Source organism: Macaca fascicularis, chromosome X, assembly GCF_037993035.2.
Source record: "Macaca fascicularis isolate 582-1 chromosome X, T2T-MFA8v1.1".
NCBI classification, from domain to species: domain Eukaryota; kingdom Metazoa; phylum Chordata; class Mammalia; order Primates; family Cercopithecidae; genus Macaca; species Macaca fascicularis.
The window spans coordinates 50,289,723-50,304,068 of NC_088395.1; the positions used below are offsets into that span (position 1 = coordinate 50,289,723).

A 14,346-nucleotide genomic window follows, 5' to 3' on the forward strand; every position below is an offset into this window, starting at 1 on the left:
CACTCCAGCCTGGGGGACAGAGCCAGACTCCATCTCAAAATAAATAAATGAATGAATAAATAAATAAATAAATAAATAAAATTTAAAAATAAATTTTTAAAAAGTGGACAAATATCAAACAATCTAACAAGGCACCTTAAGGAACTGGAAAAGCAAGAACTGCTTTAACCCAAAATTAGTAGAAGGAAAGAAAGAATAAAGACCAGGGCAAGACTAAATGAAATAGACTAAAAAAAAAAAAAAAATGCAAAAGATCAACAAAATAAAACGTTGTTTTTTGAAAAGATAAATAAAATTGACAAACCATAAGCTAGACTAAGAAAAAAGCGAGAGAGAAACCAAATGAGTCAGAAAACGAAAAGAAGGGAAGGGGGTTATATTATTAATACTTTAATCCCAGTCTGACTTCTCCAGTCCCTTAGCTCACTTCTGAATTGTGCTACTCCCAATTGATATATTCTAATAGCATATCTAGTTGGGAAGAGAAAGTAGTACATGAATAAACTAATAAATGAGTTTCCATATTTCAGAGCTAAATAAACATCTCCTTTGGGAGGTCACTGTACAAGTTGGCAGCAAATGGAGAAAGCAAGAATCTAAGTATCAGAGATCAAAGGGAGAGGATGTGTCCACTCAAGGCTTTTATAGAGAAGGCAGAGCATTTCTCTCTGATTTGTAAGGCTGGTCAACTACCCAAATGTGTAAGGATAGATAATGCCAGTGTCCTCAGAGGCACAGGAGATATACACAGGAATCTAGCTAAAGCAGTTTCTGTATTCGTAGAAGAGTCCCAGCTAGCCAGGACTGCTCTTGATGTTGCAGACAGTCCAGGTAGCTAGATCTGTCTGGAGGTGACTTTGGAGCTGGACAATATGCAGATCTGTGTCATGTGTGTATTCCTCCAGGTGTCCTTTGAGATGACCCATGAGACCCTGTACTTGGCGGTGAAGCTGGTGGATCTCTACCTAATGAAGGCAGTATGCAAGAAGGATAAGTTACAACTCCTTGGAGCCACTGCCTTTATGATTGCAGCAAAATTTGAGGTGAGCCTGAGTCCCTATGGCCTGGAGAACTAATCAAGTTTCCGTCCAACCCAGTGAATGAATATATATTCATATATATTCATTGTTATGTGCTGCATAACAATGTTTTGGTCAATGATGGACTGCTTATACTATGGTGGTCCTGTAAGAGTATAGTGGAGCTGAAAAAGTCCTATCACCTAGTGACATCTTATCTTTTGTAACGTTGTAATGTAATGCATTACTCATATGGTGATGCTGGTGTAAACAAACCTACTGCACTGCAAGTCATAAAAGTATAGCACATACAATTACATACAGTACATAATGCTTGATAATGATATAAACTGTTACTAGTTTATGTGTTCACTATACTTTTAATTGTTTTATTATTATTGTATTAGAGACAAAGTCTCGCTCTGTTGCCTAGGCTGGAGTGCAATGATGTGATCATAGCTCACCGTAACCTCAAACTCCTGGGCTCAAGGAATCTTCCCACCACAGCCTCTCGAGTAACTAGGACTATAGGCATGCACCACAGTGCCTGGCTAAGTTTCAGAAATTTTTTTGTAGGGGTGGCGTCTCATTTTGCCCAGGCTGGTCTTGAACTCCTGGCCTCAAGCAATCCTCCTGCCTTGGCCTCCCAAAGCACTCGGATTACAAGTGTGAGCCACTGTGCCTGACCCGCTTTACAGTATACTATTACTTATTTAAAAAAAAAAAAAAAAAAAGTTAACTGTAAAATAGCCTCAGGCATGTCCTTAGGGAGGTTTTCCAGAAGAAGGCATTGTTGTAGGAGATGACAGCTCCATGCATGTTATGAGCCCTGAAGAGCTTCCAATGGGACAAGATGTGGAGGTAGAAGACAGTGATATTAATGATCTTGACCGTTTCTAGGCCTAGGCTAATGTGTGTGTTTGTGTCTTCATTTTTAATAAAAAAGTTTAAAAAGTAAAAAGTAAAGCTGGACATGGTATTTCAATGCCTGTAATCCCAGCACTTTGGGAGGCTAAGGCAAGAGGACTGCTTGAGCCCAAGAATTTAAGACCAGCCTGGAGAACAAAGTGACACCCCATCTCTACAAAAAAATAAAAAAGATTAGCTGGGTATTGTGGCACATACCTGTGGTCCCAGCTACATAGGAGGCTGAGGCAGGAGGATCCCTTAAGCCCAGGAGGTTGAGGCTGTAGTGAGATTTGTTCAAGCCACTGTATTCCAGTCTGGGTGAGAAAACGAGACCCTGTCTCAAAGAAAGCTTATATAATAAGGATATAAAGAAAGCAAATATTTTTATACAGCTTTATACTGTGTTTGTGTTTTAAGCTGTTATTACAAAAGAGTCAAAGTTTTATAAAATAAAGTTACAGTAAGCTAAGGTTAATTTATTATTGAAGAAAAAATATTTTTTATAAATTTAGTGTAGCCTAATTGTACAGGTACAGTGTTTATAAAGTCCATGGCAGTGTACAGGAATGTCCCAGGCCTTGCCATTCACTCACCACTCACACACTGACTCACCCAGAGCAACTTCTACTCCCACAAGCTCCATTCATGGTTAGTGCCCAATACAGGTGTACTGTTTTTAAATCTTTTATGCTGTATTGTTACTGTACTTTTTCTATGTTTAGATAGGCTAAACAAATACCATTGTGTTATAATTGCCTACAGAATTCAGTAGAGTCACGTGTGTACAGGTGTGTAGCCTAGGGGCAACAGGCTTATATACCATATAACCTGGGTGTATAGGCTGTACCATCTAGGTTTTTGGAGGTACACTCTTATCTGTGATCTTCCCACAATGATGAAAATGATGCATTTCTCATAACGTATCACTCTTGTTAAGTGACACATAACTGTGAATACATACATTTATATGTACATATATACACATGTGTATACACTTGTGTATATGTGTACTGATGTGTGTGTATACAGTTACATACATACAAATAATTTTTTTCTGCCACATTTTTTGTCCCTCTTCCCAAAGCAGAAAAGCTGGTGTTGGTTGGCAATGGTGGTGTATTTGTTTCCTGGCATCAGCAAAGTTCTTCCATTTTCTATTTGAAGATGTATTATGTGGGCATCCACCTAATTAAATGGGCAGTTCTTTTTACAGCTTCCTTCTGGTCCATGATTCTCTGCCTCCACCATTTTCTTGTTCTACCAACTCCATTCCCATCTGGTGGAGTCTCAATCTGCTTATATAACAAAGCATTGCCTAACCAGGGTGCTGGAGACATTTAAGAGAAAATGGCCTGGTGTTGATGGCAGTGAGTCTAAATGGTCCAGGTGAAATAGTAATTTGGGAAGTAGCAGTATAAAAGTGAGTAGCTGACCTTTTCTTCATGACCATTATCCATCTAACTAACCTCTCTGATTCCCCTTCCCTAGGTGCTAAATGATCTTGTTCAACTTTCATTTTTCCTTCAGCTAGGCTAGTTGTAGGAAGCCTTAGGGTTTGGGAGCAGAGAAGTGGCAACTTTTACCAAGGATTTCAAAGAACTTTAGAACTGTGGCCTTGTTTCTGTGTTGGTTCACTCCCCAGCTCCTGCCTCCCTCTCCTCCCCAGACACATACTGACTCTTACCCTCTCCCTCCCTCCCTGCCTCATTCTCTCCCTCCTTAACTTGCTCCCTTCCTCCCCTCCTTCTTTCCCTGTCACCTGCCCTCCAGTGATTTTTTTCCTTCACTCACCACCCCACCCTCCTTCGTTGCCCCTTACTCACCTGCTCACTTGAGCCCTCCCTCCCTCACTCTATCCCTTCCTCCTATGCCAGCTTGCTTGCTCCCTCCTCCCTTCCTCCTGCTTTTCCTCCCTTGCTCACTCCTTCCCTTGTTTCCTCCCTCCCTCACTCACCTGCTGGCTCCCTCTTTCTTTCCCTCTTGCTTCCTTCCCAGGCTCCCTCTCTTACTTGGTGGATAGATTCCTCTCTCCCTGGCTAGTCTACACCCTCCCTCCCTCCGTGGCTTGCTCTCTCCTTTCCTCTCTTTCCCTTGCTCCCTCACCTGCTCTCTCCCTTCCTCACCTACTTTCTTCCCTCCCAGGCTCCCTCTTTTTCTTCCTTGCTCACTCTCTCCCTTCCTCTTTTACTCCCTGGCCTGTTTTTTCCCTCCCTCCTTCTCTTACCCATTCCCTCCTTCCCTCTCTCCTTCCCTCGCTTGCTTTCCCTCCCTCCTTTGCTCCCTCCCTTCCTCCGAATTTCACAGGACCCCTCTTCTCCTCCCCTTCTATTCCTTTCCCCCTTCCTCCTTCCCTCCCTCCTTTGCTCTCTCCCTCTTTCCCTATGTGGCTTGCTCACTCTCTGCTTCTTTCCCTCTCTTTTCCTTTCCCTGGCTTGCTTTCTCCCTGGCACACTCCCTTTCTCCCTTGCTAGCTCCATCTCTTCCTCCCTATCCCACAGGACCTCTCCCTCCCTCCCTCCTCCTTCCCTCTTTCCCTTCCTCCCTCCTTCCTTCCTCTCCCTCCCTTCTTTCTCTCACCCTCCCTCCCTATCTTCTTCCTTGTACCCTCCCTTTCACCCTCCATTCTCCTATTCTCCCTTTCATCCTCCTTTGTGCTTCCCTCCCTCCCTCCTTCCTTCTTCCCTCCCTCCTTGCCTCCCTCCTTCTCTCCTTCCTCTTTCTCTCCTTCCTCTTTCTCTCTCTGTCCCTCATTCCTCCTACCCTTCCTCCCTCATTTCTTCTTCCCTCCCTCCCTTCTTTCTTCCTCCTACCCTTTCTTTCTCCCTTCTTCCTCCATCCTTCCTTCCCTTTCTCCTTCCCTCCCTCCCTCCTTGCTTATCTCCCTTCTTCCTCCTACTCTCCCTTTGTCCCTCCTTCCTCCTACCCTCCCTCTGCACCCTCCTTCCTCCTTCCCCCTCCCTTTTTCTACCTTCCTTCTCTCCCTTCTTCCTACCTTCCTTCTCTCCCTTCTTCCTTTCTCCTTTTCCTCCTTCCCTTCTCCGTTTCCTCCTTCCCTCCCTCCCTTTTTTCTCCTTCCCTTTCTTCCTCCCTTTTTCCTCCCACACATCTTCCCTCCCACCTTCCTCCTACTTTCTTCTACTCTCCTTCTTCATACCCTCCTTTCTTCCTTCCTTTTTTCCTCCTTCCTTCCCTTACTCCTTCCTTCCTCCCCTTCTCCTTCCTTCCCTCCTTTTCTCCTTCCTTTGTTCCTTCTTTCTCTCCTTCCTCCTACCCTTTTTCTCCTTCCTTCCTCCTACCCTCTCTCCCACCCTCCTCCTGTCTACCCTTCCTTCAGCCCTCCCTCCTTCCTCCTCCCTTCCTTCCTCCCCTCCTTCCTCCTACACTCCTTTAGTCCCTAATTTCTCCTACCCTCTCTTCCTCCCTCCTTTCCCCTCCCTCTTTTCCTCCCATTCTCCTTCTTCATCCTATCCTTCCTTCCTCCTACCCTCTTTCCTTCTGCACCCCCCTTTCCCTCCATCCCTTCCTCCCTCCCTCCCTTCTTTCTCTTTTTCTCCCTTCCTCCTTCCTGTCCTCCCTCCTTTCTTCTTCCTTCTCTTCCTTTCTTTATCCCTCCCTCCCTCCATCCTTCCTCCTACCCTCTCCCCCCGCTTCTTTCTCCTTCCCTTTCTTTCTCCCTCATTCCTCCTACCCTCCCTTCCACCCTCTTTCCTTCCTTCCCTCCCTCCTTTCTCTTTGTTTCCCTCTGTCCCTTCTTCCTCCTACCCTCCCTCAGTCCCTCCTCCCTTCTTCCCTCCTTCCTCCTCCTCTCCCTCCCTCCTTTCTTCCACCCTCTTTCCTATACCCTCCTTCCTTCTGTTCCTCTTTTCTTCTTCCCAACCTCCATTCCTCCTTCCTCTTACCCTCCTTCCTCTTACCCTCCTTCCTTCCCTCTTTTCTCCTTCCCTCTTTTCTCCTTCCCTCTCTCCCTCCTTCCTTTTTCTCTCCCTCCTTTCCTCCCTTCCTCCCTCCTTCCTCCTCCTTTCCTCCCTCCTTCCTCCTACTTTCCTCCCTCCCTCCCTCCTTACTCCTCCTCCTCTTCTTCCTCCCTCCTTCCTTCCTCCTCCTCCTCTTCTCCCTCCCTCCTTCCTCCTCCTCCTCTTCTCCCTCCCTCCTTCCTCCTCCTCCTCTTCTCCCTCCCTCCTTCCTCCTCCCTCCTCCTCTCCCTCCCTCCCTCCCCCCTCCTCCCTCTTCCTCCTCTTCTCCTTCCTCCTCCCTTCTCCCTCCCTTCCCTTCTCCTCCCCTTCTCCCTCCCTTCTTCCTCCTCCTCCCCTCCCTCCTTCCTCCTCCTCCTCCCTCCCTCCTCCTCCTCTTCTCCCTCCCTCCTCCTCCCCTCCCTTCCTCCCTATTTTCCACTTCCCTCCCTCTGTTTCTGTTTCCTTCTATCCTACCTCTCTCCCTCCTTCCTCCTTTCCTCCTTCCCTCCCCTTTTCTTCCTACCCTCCCTCCTTTCTCCTTCCCTCCCTCCCTCTCTTTTTCCTTCTACCCTTCCTCCCTCCCTCCCTCCCTGCTTTCTTGCCTCCCTTCCTTTCTTCTTCCTCCTGCCCTCCCTTTCTCCCTCCTTTTTCCCTCCTTCACTCCCTCCTTTATTCTCTCCCTGCTTTCTCCTTCTTTCCCTCCCTCCTTCCCCTCCTCCCTTGTTCCTCAGTCTCTCCCTTCCTTTCTTTTCCTTCTTCCCTCCCTTCTTCCCTCCTTTTTTCCCTCCCTTCTTTTTTTCTCCTTCCTTTACTCCATTTTCCCTTTGTTCTCCCTCTCTACTTCCTTCTTCCCTCCCTCCTTCCTACCTTCCCTCTTTCCTTCCTCCTTTCTTCCATCTTTCCTCAACTGATCTTTTCTTTCCTCAGTTACTCAATCTTTTTCTTTTTCTTTTTCTCTTTCTCGGTGGCTTTTCTCACTCAGTTCTTGCCCCTCCCTCCCCACCCTGTGCCCACCTCCCCTCCTCTTTCCTTACCTCCCTTGTTCCCTCCCTTTGTTTCCTGCTTTCTCCCTGGCTGGCTCTCTCTGTGTCTTGGAGAGCTGTGCTGTGCCTTAGCTTCAGTGGTGTTAAGAACACTGCGGGTGGTCCCTGGCTGACAGAAAGGGGAAGGGAGGGTGGAAGTGAAAGAGAGGGAGGGAGGGAGTGGTGGGCACTTCTTAGCAAATCCTGGGAGTTGGAGCACCCCTCCTCTGTTGGCTAGGACAGAGCGCCCCTACCAAGTCCTATGGAGGAGGGGTGTCTTCCTCTCACAGGATTAAGAAGTACAGAAAGCCTTTTGTTTAGGGGAGGTGTGGAGATGGCATGAGGAGAGAAAGGAGACAGTAGCCGTTGCACAGAGCAGTGGAAGAGAGAGGTTCTTGCCCTGGTGTTGCCACTAGCTTGCTGTGTGAACCTGAGCACATCACTTTTCTCTGAGCCTAGGTTTCTTTGTCTGCCAAACCAAAGGGTTGGTCCTGTCTGTGATCCAAAAATAGGGAAAAGGTGGGGGAAGAAGGCTGTGGTGGGCAGTAAGCTGCAGGTAGGGAGAAGAATTAGGGGCCTTCCTGTGTCCTCATTGTTTCTCCAAACCAATGTTTGACCTCCAGAGGGCAGAGCGCTGGAAGAACCTCCCGGGACAGAGGTTCTTCTTACCCTCAGCCTGGCCTGGCCCTCCCTTGTCTGACCTCTGGGCACCTCCGCACACTCTGCCCACTGCAGACCTTTGTTTCTGCTTATGTTTCCTCTGTGCCTGTCTGCCTCTCCCCCTCTCTCACTGCCGGATACCTTGTATTGCCCTCTTCAAACATCCTTACTCATTCCTTACCCTAGGACACAAAATACAGGCTTATTTTCTATCTCTAGCTCCCCTTTCTGTGGCTTCCTTCTGTTCCTCCCTCCAGAGCAGGCCTTAGATTTCCCATTCGTGGTTCTCAGAGGGCAGATTGCTACTCCTAGATCCTGTGCCCCATTATGTTGCTTCTGGCACTGTAAGAATCCACCCCCAGGAGGTCCTATCCTCTGTCTGGTGGTGGTGGTACAGTTTTGGGGCAGGCCTCTTCTGTCCTTTCTTTGGTTTACTTTTTCTGATGAGCCACTCACATCAACCAGAAGCTGAGTCTCAGAGCTACCCTGAAGATTTATGCCAGGAAATCCTTCACCCTTCTTCCCGCTGGCTTTTACCTCTAAGCAGAAAGGATGGGGCTGTCTGCCTGGTTGTCACCTCCTCTCCTCTCCACCCATAGGAGCACCACCCACCTTGTGTGGATGACTTTGTGTACATCTGTGATGATAATTATCAGCGATATGAGATGCTCAACGTGGAAATCGACATCCTGAACGTCCTCAAATTTGACATTAACATTCCGGTCGCCTATCATTTTCTGCGAAGATATGCTAGGGTAAGAGAGAAGAGACACATCTTCATTCTCCCACTGCTGAGTTAGTCTCCTTTACACCCAGAGTAGCTGCCTGAGTGGTAGGAAAGGGGAAAGAGACAACAGGCAGCAGGGAGCATTCTCCTTCCATCCAACCTCCTAGGTTAAAGCTTGGCAATCTTTATGAAACAATGGGAGGTGGGCGGGGGTGAGTTGCAGATTTCCACAGTGTGTCTATAAGGTTTTGAGGTGAGGCCGGAGTTGGGGAGGGGAAATGTTTCTTTGATCGGTGGGGGGGACACGTGGAAAGCTTTGTGGGGGGACACTGGCAATATTCTCGTTCTTTGCCTGAGTATTGGTTACAAGGGAGGTCACTTTATAATTCATTGTATTGTGCAAATGTGTACAATGTACTTTTCTCTTTGTGTGTGTGATAGGTTGTAATTAAAAAAAAAATAAGTTTAAACAAGAAAAGGGAAAATGTTGTTTTGAAGTATGGAACACCTTATAGGGAGGACCGGGAACAGAGTCACGGTGGGAGGAACTTTGGCTCTTTAAAGAATGACCTATATAGCAAGGGGGGATGTAGGCCAGTACCATACATACAGTTGATAATTTGATTAAAATCCTAAAGGTGGCAAATCCCACTGACTGTTTCAGAATGCCCCCTAAAGAGTCTGTTTTTGTGGGTAGGGAAAATGAGGTGAATTATGGTTGCAGGAGAAAGGCACATTACTCAAACAGAGGGCCACTGAGGCTCGGGATGACGTAACTGGAGAGGGAGTCCTCTGCTTGGTACCGGCTTTCTAAATTGATTTCTGAGCCAGTCTTCTCATTGCCTTTAGTGTATCCACACCAACATGAAGACACTGACCTTGTCCCGCTACATCTGTGAGATGACCCTGCAGGAATACAACTATGTCCAGGAGAAGGCTTCCAAGCTAGCTGCTGCCTCCTTACTACTGGCCCTCTACATGAAGAAGCTCGGATACTGGGTAAACGCTTGCAAGATAGGGGTGTGGGGGCAGAGATTTAAAAAGCACAAGGTCAGCTCGGGGGAAGGTGTAAATTAGGGCCATGGGAAACTCTTGGGGACAAAACTGACACATACTCACAATTATGAACTCTAACACCTGGACAACCGGACAAGGGCTTCTATAGCAATAGTTTTGAATTATGTCATTTTTCATAATCAAAGTACCCTTTGTTCCAAAGAAAGCTCACCTGAAAGCCAAATATTACACACCAGATTACTGTGAAGGTATTCTGGTTGTCATAGGGAGTAGTGTGATCCTACTTCTTATCCCCAGCCCTGTTCCCCTCTTGTCTCTTGCAATCCCCTCAGCAAGGCTGGCCCCTGAGGGAGCTTGTTGGAACAGGGTTTGAAAAGCACTGAGCCAGAGAAGAGTAGTGAAAGCAACCGTCTGTGTCTATAAAAGTGGCACTTGGGCATGACTATAGTGTTCTTCTGTGAAGAAGGCCCTCACAAAGCCTCCTGCTCCAATACAAATAAAACTCATATTTGATGCTTTCTCAATTGTATGAAAAGTTGGGGGTAAAATCAACTTTAGTGAATTTTGCATTCTTACTGATGATATGTATAATATGTAATCCAAGTAGCAGGAGTATGCTCACAAATGCAGCCCCTCTGCTCAACCACTTCTGAGCTCCTCCTACCTAAAAATCCTGGAGCCACTGAGGGAAGAACCTCTGTGTGCTGAGAAAGAACCACATAAAGTACTTATGTGAACTTGGACAAGCCATATTAAAATTTCTTGAAACAGAGAAAGCATTCAATAGATGATAGTGATGATGAAAAAGAATAAATAATAATTATGACTGGCATTTATTGAGTGCTTAGACAGTGATCTAAGCACTTTGCATATTAACTCATTTAATCTCCACAATAACCCCACACGATAGTACTGTTATCCCTGTTTTGCAGATAAGAAATAACTCCCATGTTTACACAGCTGATGAGAGGTGGAGCTAGGCTTTGGAAACTAGGAGTGGTGTTCACAATCTAAACCAACTGTGTAATCAGAATGGGCATGGCCACAGCTCTGGAGCTAAGGGCCTGGAGGCCCCATGCTGAACCAAGCTTTGACCCTTGGATCCCATGGAAATCCAGTGGGCCAAGAAGGGGACAGCTGATGGGTCCAGGGCAGCAAACTGTGTGCCAACTAAGATAGAAATATTTCAGTGTTTTCACACTTGGTGACTAAACCAGGGCTTATCAGCTAAATGTCATCCTGAATCTGAACTCGGGTAGTCTGACTCCACAATCCTCCATGTTAGTATACTGCCTCTCCTATAGATAAGGAAGGCTTCACAGAAGAGGTGACTTTTGAGCTGGGTCTTGAAAGGTGTGTAGGAACTTGTGAGAGGAGACATTCTAGGTAGAGGGAGCAATAATTAAAAAGACACGAAGGCATTGAGGAGGGAGTATGTTGTGTTTAGGGCAGAATAAGGCATCCCCTGTGGATACAGCAGAGAGTATTGTAAAAGGAGAGGTGCTAATGATGTTAATAGTGACAGATGAGACCAGAATGGTAGATCATGGTCCGATTGTGAAAGAAAGGCCTTGAAGGCTACACTAAGGCATTGAAGGTTTTTTAGGCAGGGAGGTTGACCTGCTCCTGTTTGTGTGTTTTAGAAACAGTAGTGGTGTAGCAAAATAGAAGATAGAGTAGATGAGAGAGAACACCAGTGAGCAGGCTATTATAACATAGTCAAGGTGAAGCATTTGAGAGTCTGAACTGACACAGTGGCACTGGGGCCTTTTAATCTTATTTAACACATCCAGTCTACTCCATTACCCCCTTGTGTTACTCCCCTACTCAGCACGCCAATGACCGCCCTTTGCCTGTGGTGGTGGTAGTTTCCAAACAGTATTTGGGGGAGTCCTGGGTTTCCTGCAGAAGTGTCTCAGGTACCATGTGAAAGATAAAGGGATCCAAATTCGTGGGCTTCTTAGCTCCCACCCTCACTTCCAGGTAAGCTATTTGGGCTTCCAGGTAAGATACTTGAAAAAGAGGAGTTCAAGGAAAATAAGACATTTTGAGGAAACCACCAAATCCTCTTCCTTTCTCTGTCTGTTGAGCTCCCCACTTCACCAACCATTGTGGACATGCTCTCCTCTGTGAAGCTTTCTGTGACTCTCCCCACAGAGTTTGTGGGTCCTGCTGCTGTGTTCCTCCAGTGTCCTATGCTCACTTCCATTCTAGCACTTACCACATTTTTAACTCTGTTTGCACATCTGTCTCCTTTACTAGACTACAAACTCCTCAAGGGCAGGTCCCTCGTTCATTTTTGTGTTCCCAGGATCCTACGTATAGGGCTTGGTAATCCTAGTTAGCATTGTTTGGGCACTTACTATATGCCAGACTCTGTTCTATGTATGATAAACACACATACACACACACACACACACACACACACACACACACACACACACATATTTAACCCTATGATGGAATTACTGTAATAATCCCCATTTGGCAGATTGGGAAACTGAGGCCCCAAGAGGTTAATTAACTGGCTCCAGGCCAAGCTGTTAGGGGAACTGAAATTTGACCTGAAGCATTTTGCCTCCAGGACCTCTGCCCTTAAACACTGCTATACTGCTTCTGTCACATAATAGGCATTCTTAGCTGAGTGAGAAAATGAACCTGTGCAATGATAGCTGTTACAGTCGGAGAGGAGGATCAGCCTTAAGTTCACGTTGGCAGTTGAGTTGGCACCTAAACTTTGTTCTAGGGTTTACCTGGCCATTAGCTCTGGACCTGAGAGTGAGTAAATTACAAAATCAGTCCTATTCCTTAGGACTGGTGGATTTCTGCTTACATGAACATCTGTGACCAGGGCTAATATCTTTTTTGTTGTTGTTGTTAAGAGATAGGGTCTTGCTCTGTTACCCAGGCTGGAGTGCAGTGGTGCGATCATAGCTCACTGCAGCCTCGAACTCCTGGGCTCGAGTGATCCTCCTGCCTCAGCCTCCCAAGTAGCTGGGACTACAGGTCCACACCACCATGCCCAGATAATTTTTTAATTTTTTTATAGAGATAGAGTCTTGCTGTGTTGCCCAGGCTGGTCTTGAATTCCTGGGCTCAAGCAGTCCTCCTGCCTCGGGCTTCTAATGTGCTGAGATTACAGGCATGATCCCTACCACACCTGGCCAAGAGCTAATATCTAAATGGTACGTATGGATATAGCCATCTCAGTAGTTTGTGGCTGGAACCTATTCTTCTGTAAAGCATAGTATAATTATTGATCAGCATCCATACTATGTGAGTCTTTGAAATGTTTTGAATGTCATCTCTGTTTAAACCATGTGTGGGAAGCTTAGACTTGGGATAGCAGAGATGGAGGGAGGATTGTGCTTCCTATAGTAGAAATCACTATTCATGCTGCTTCTTCCAGGTTCCCTTCCTGGAGTATTACAGTGGCTACAGTATCTCTGAGCTTCACCCTTTGGTCAGACGGCTGAACAAACTGCTGACTTTCAGTTCTTACGATAGTCTCAAGGCTGTGTATTACAAGTATTCTCACCCGTAAGTACCAAGCCCCGGATGAGGTTGGGTTTGTGTTCATTTATGGGGAAGCTTTAAAATACTAGACCCAGACTAGCCTCACTTAGGAGAAAAAGATTCAGGCACTTTTCACCTTCCTTTCTACTCTAGGGTTAAAGCAAGATAGGGAACTAAGGGCCATATGTCCCACTTGTTCCATGGAGCCTGATTGTATTTGCCCTATTCTATACTGAGGAGACCCCTCTTCCTTTTGCAGGGTCTTCTTTGAAGTCGCCAAAATCCCCGCCTTGGATGTGTTGAAGCTGGAGGAGATTTTGAACTGCTGATTGTGAGGCCAAGGGCGTGGTACTCTAGCAGCAGCCACAGGACTAGGCATGCATGTTAATAGGGTATATTTATTCTGTGTTTGAATTTGTCTTTTGATTGCTTTTATTCATTTTTCCTCTCTTTGTCTTTTCCCAAACTGATAATGTTATAAATATTTATGTTGTTTGTTTTTATGAAAGAAAAAAATATTGTCATATTTGACTACAAATTTAATAAAAAATTAATAGTTATTGTTAAAATGGCTCATCTCCCCTCTTATTGTTCAGGAATCCCATGCACAGCTGAATAATTCTTTTCTTCTTCCTAGTCAAGGCTGGGCCCCAGGGCCTAGGTTTCCCAATTCCCTCCTCTGTTTAGAAGCCTTCTCCTCATGGGAAGAGGAATTGAGCTAACTGTGAACTGATGGATGGTGCTACAGAAGGAGGTGCCCAGTCCAAGGAGAAAGCTCCTTACCTGACAGGCAGGCCTCTCTGTTCAGAGCTGGGCAGCTGGCAGTGTAGGCTAATACCCTTTGGTCTCAATCTCAGGTATTTTGCTTTCTTTGCTTCTTCCTAGATGATGAAAAGTTGGGGATCAGGATTTTAATCCAAATGTAGCCTTGCTTTCAGTTTGGCAGCTTTTTAGAGTCCAAATTTGAAAACACTCTTGGAGTGGTATGTGCTGAAATCATTTTTGGCCCTTGTCTTCTGCCAAGAGAAGAAATTCCTACCTGTGAAATTGGCAAGGTGTCCCATAAATGCAAGCATCAACGACTTGCCCAATCTTTAACTCATATAGCATTAAGAGGTTCTGCTTTCTTTTTCACTGTGCCCTACCTTTGGGGTGATGTGTACTGGGACAGTTACTTAAGTTGTTAATGGAGGAGTGGAACATCCAGTATGCCAGTTGTTCAAGAGCCGCTCCTCAGTCTCACCCCAGGACCTCCCCACAATCCAACATGTAAAGTCTACCACAGCAGGAGACCTCTAGTACTCTATTCTAGTATTGTAGCTGGCAGTTATGCTGATTGGTCTGTGACCATTTGTTACCACTTGTCAAATATTTTGAATATCAGTCCTGGAGGGTGGACATTTGGTGGAGAGGACAATCAAGGAAGCAGTTACGGGGAAAATGCCTCTTCAGTTCTGTCCCAAGACTCTCCATGCTATTGTAATTACATCACCTTTTCTGATGGGTTAGAGACAGATGGATGA

The 14,346-nt window shown here is 46.0% G+C and overlaps 1 protein-coding gene across 4 annotated transcripts in view; it reads left to right on the top strand.

Annotated features, from left to right (window-relative positions):
* CCNB3 (cyclin B3) overlaps positions 1–13,392 on the top strand; it is an 88,270-nt gene extending 74,878 nt beyond the window's left edge. For all 4 annotated transcript variants that reach the window (XM_015443647.3, XM_005593584.4, XM_074029482.1 and 1 more), the window contains 5 exons: positions 906–1,043; positions 8,163–8,318; positions 9,140–9,289; positions 12,717–12,847; positions 13,083–13,392. In XM_015443647.3, coding sequence (XP_015299133.3) covers positions 906–1,043; positions 8,163–8,318; positions 9,140–9,289; positions 12,717–12,847; positions 13,083–13,152 — 645 coding nt within the window. In that variant the 3' untranslated portion in view covers positions 13,153–13,392. The remainder of the gene's footprint in view (positions 1–905; positions 1,044–8,162; positions 8,319–9,139; positions 9,290–12,716; positions 12,848–13,082) is intronic.
* Positions 13,393–14,346: the final 954 nt, after the last annotated feature.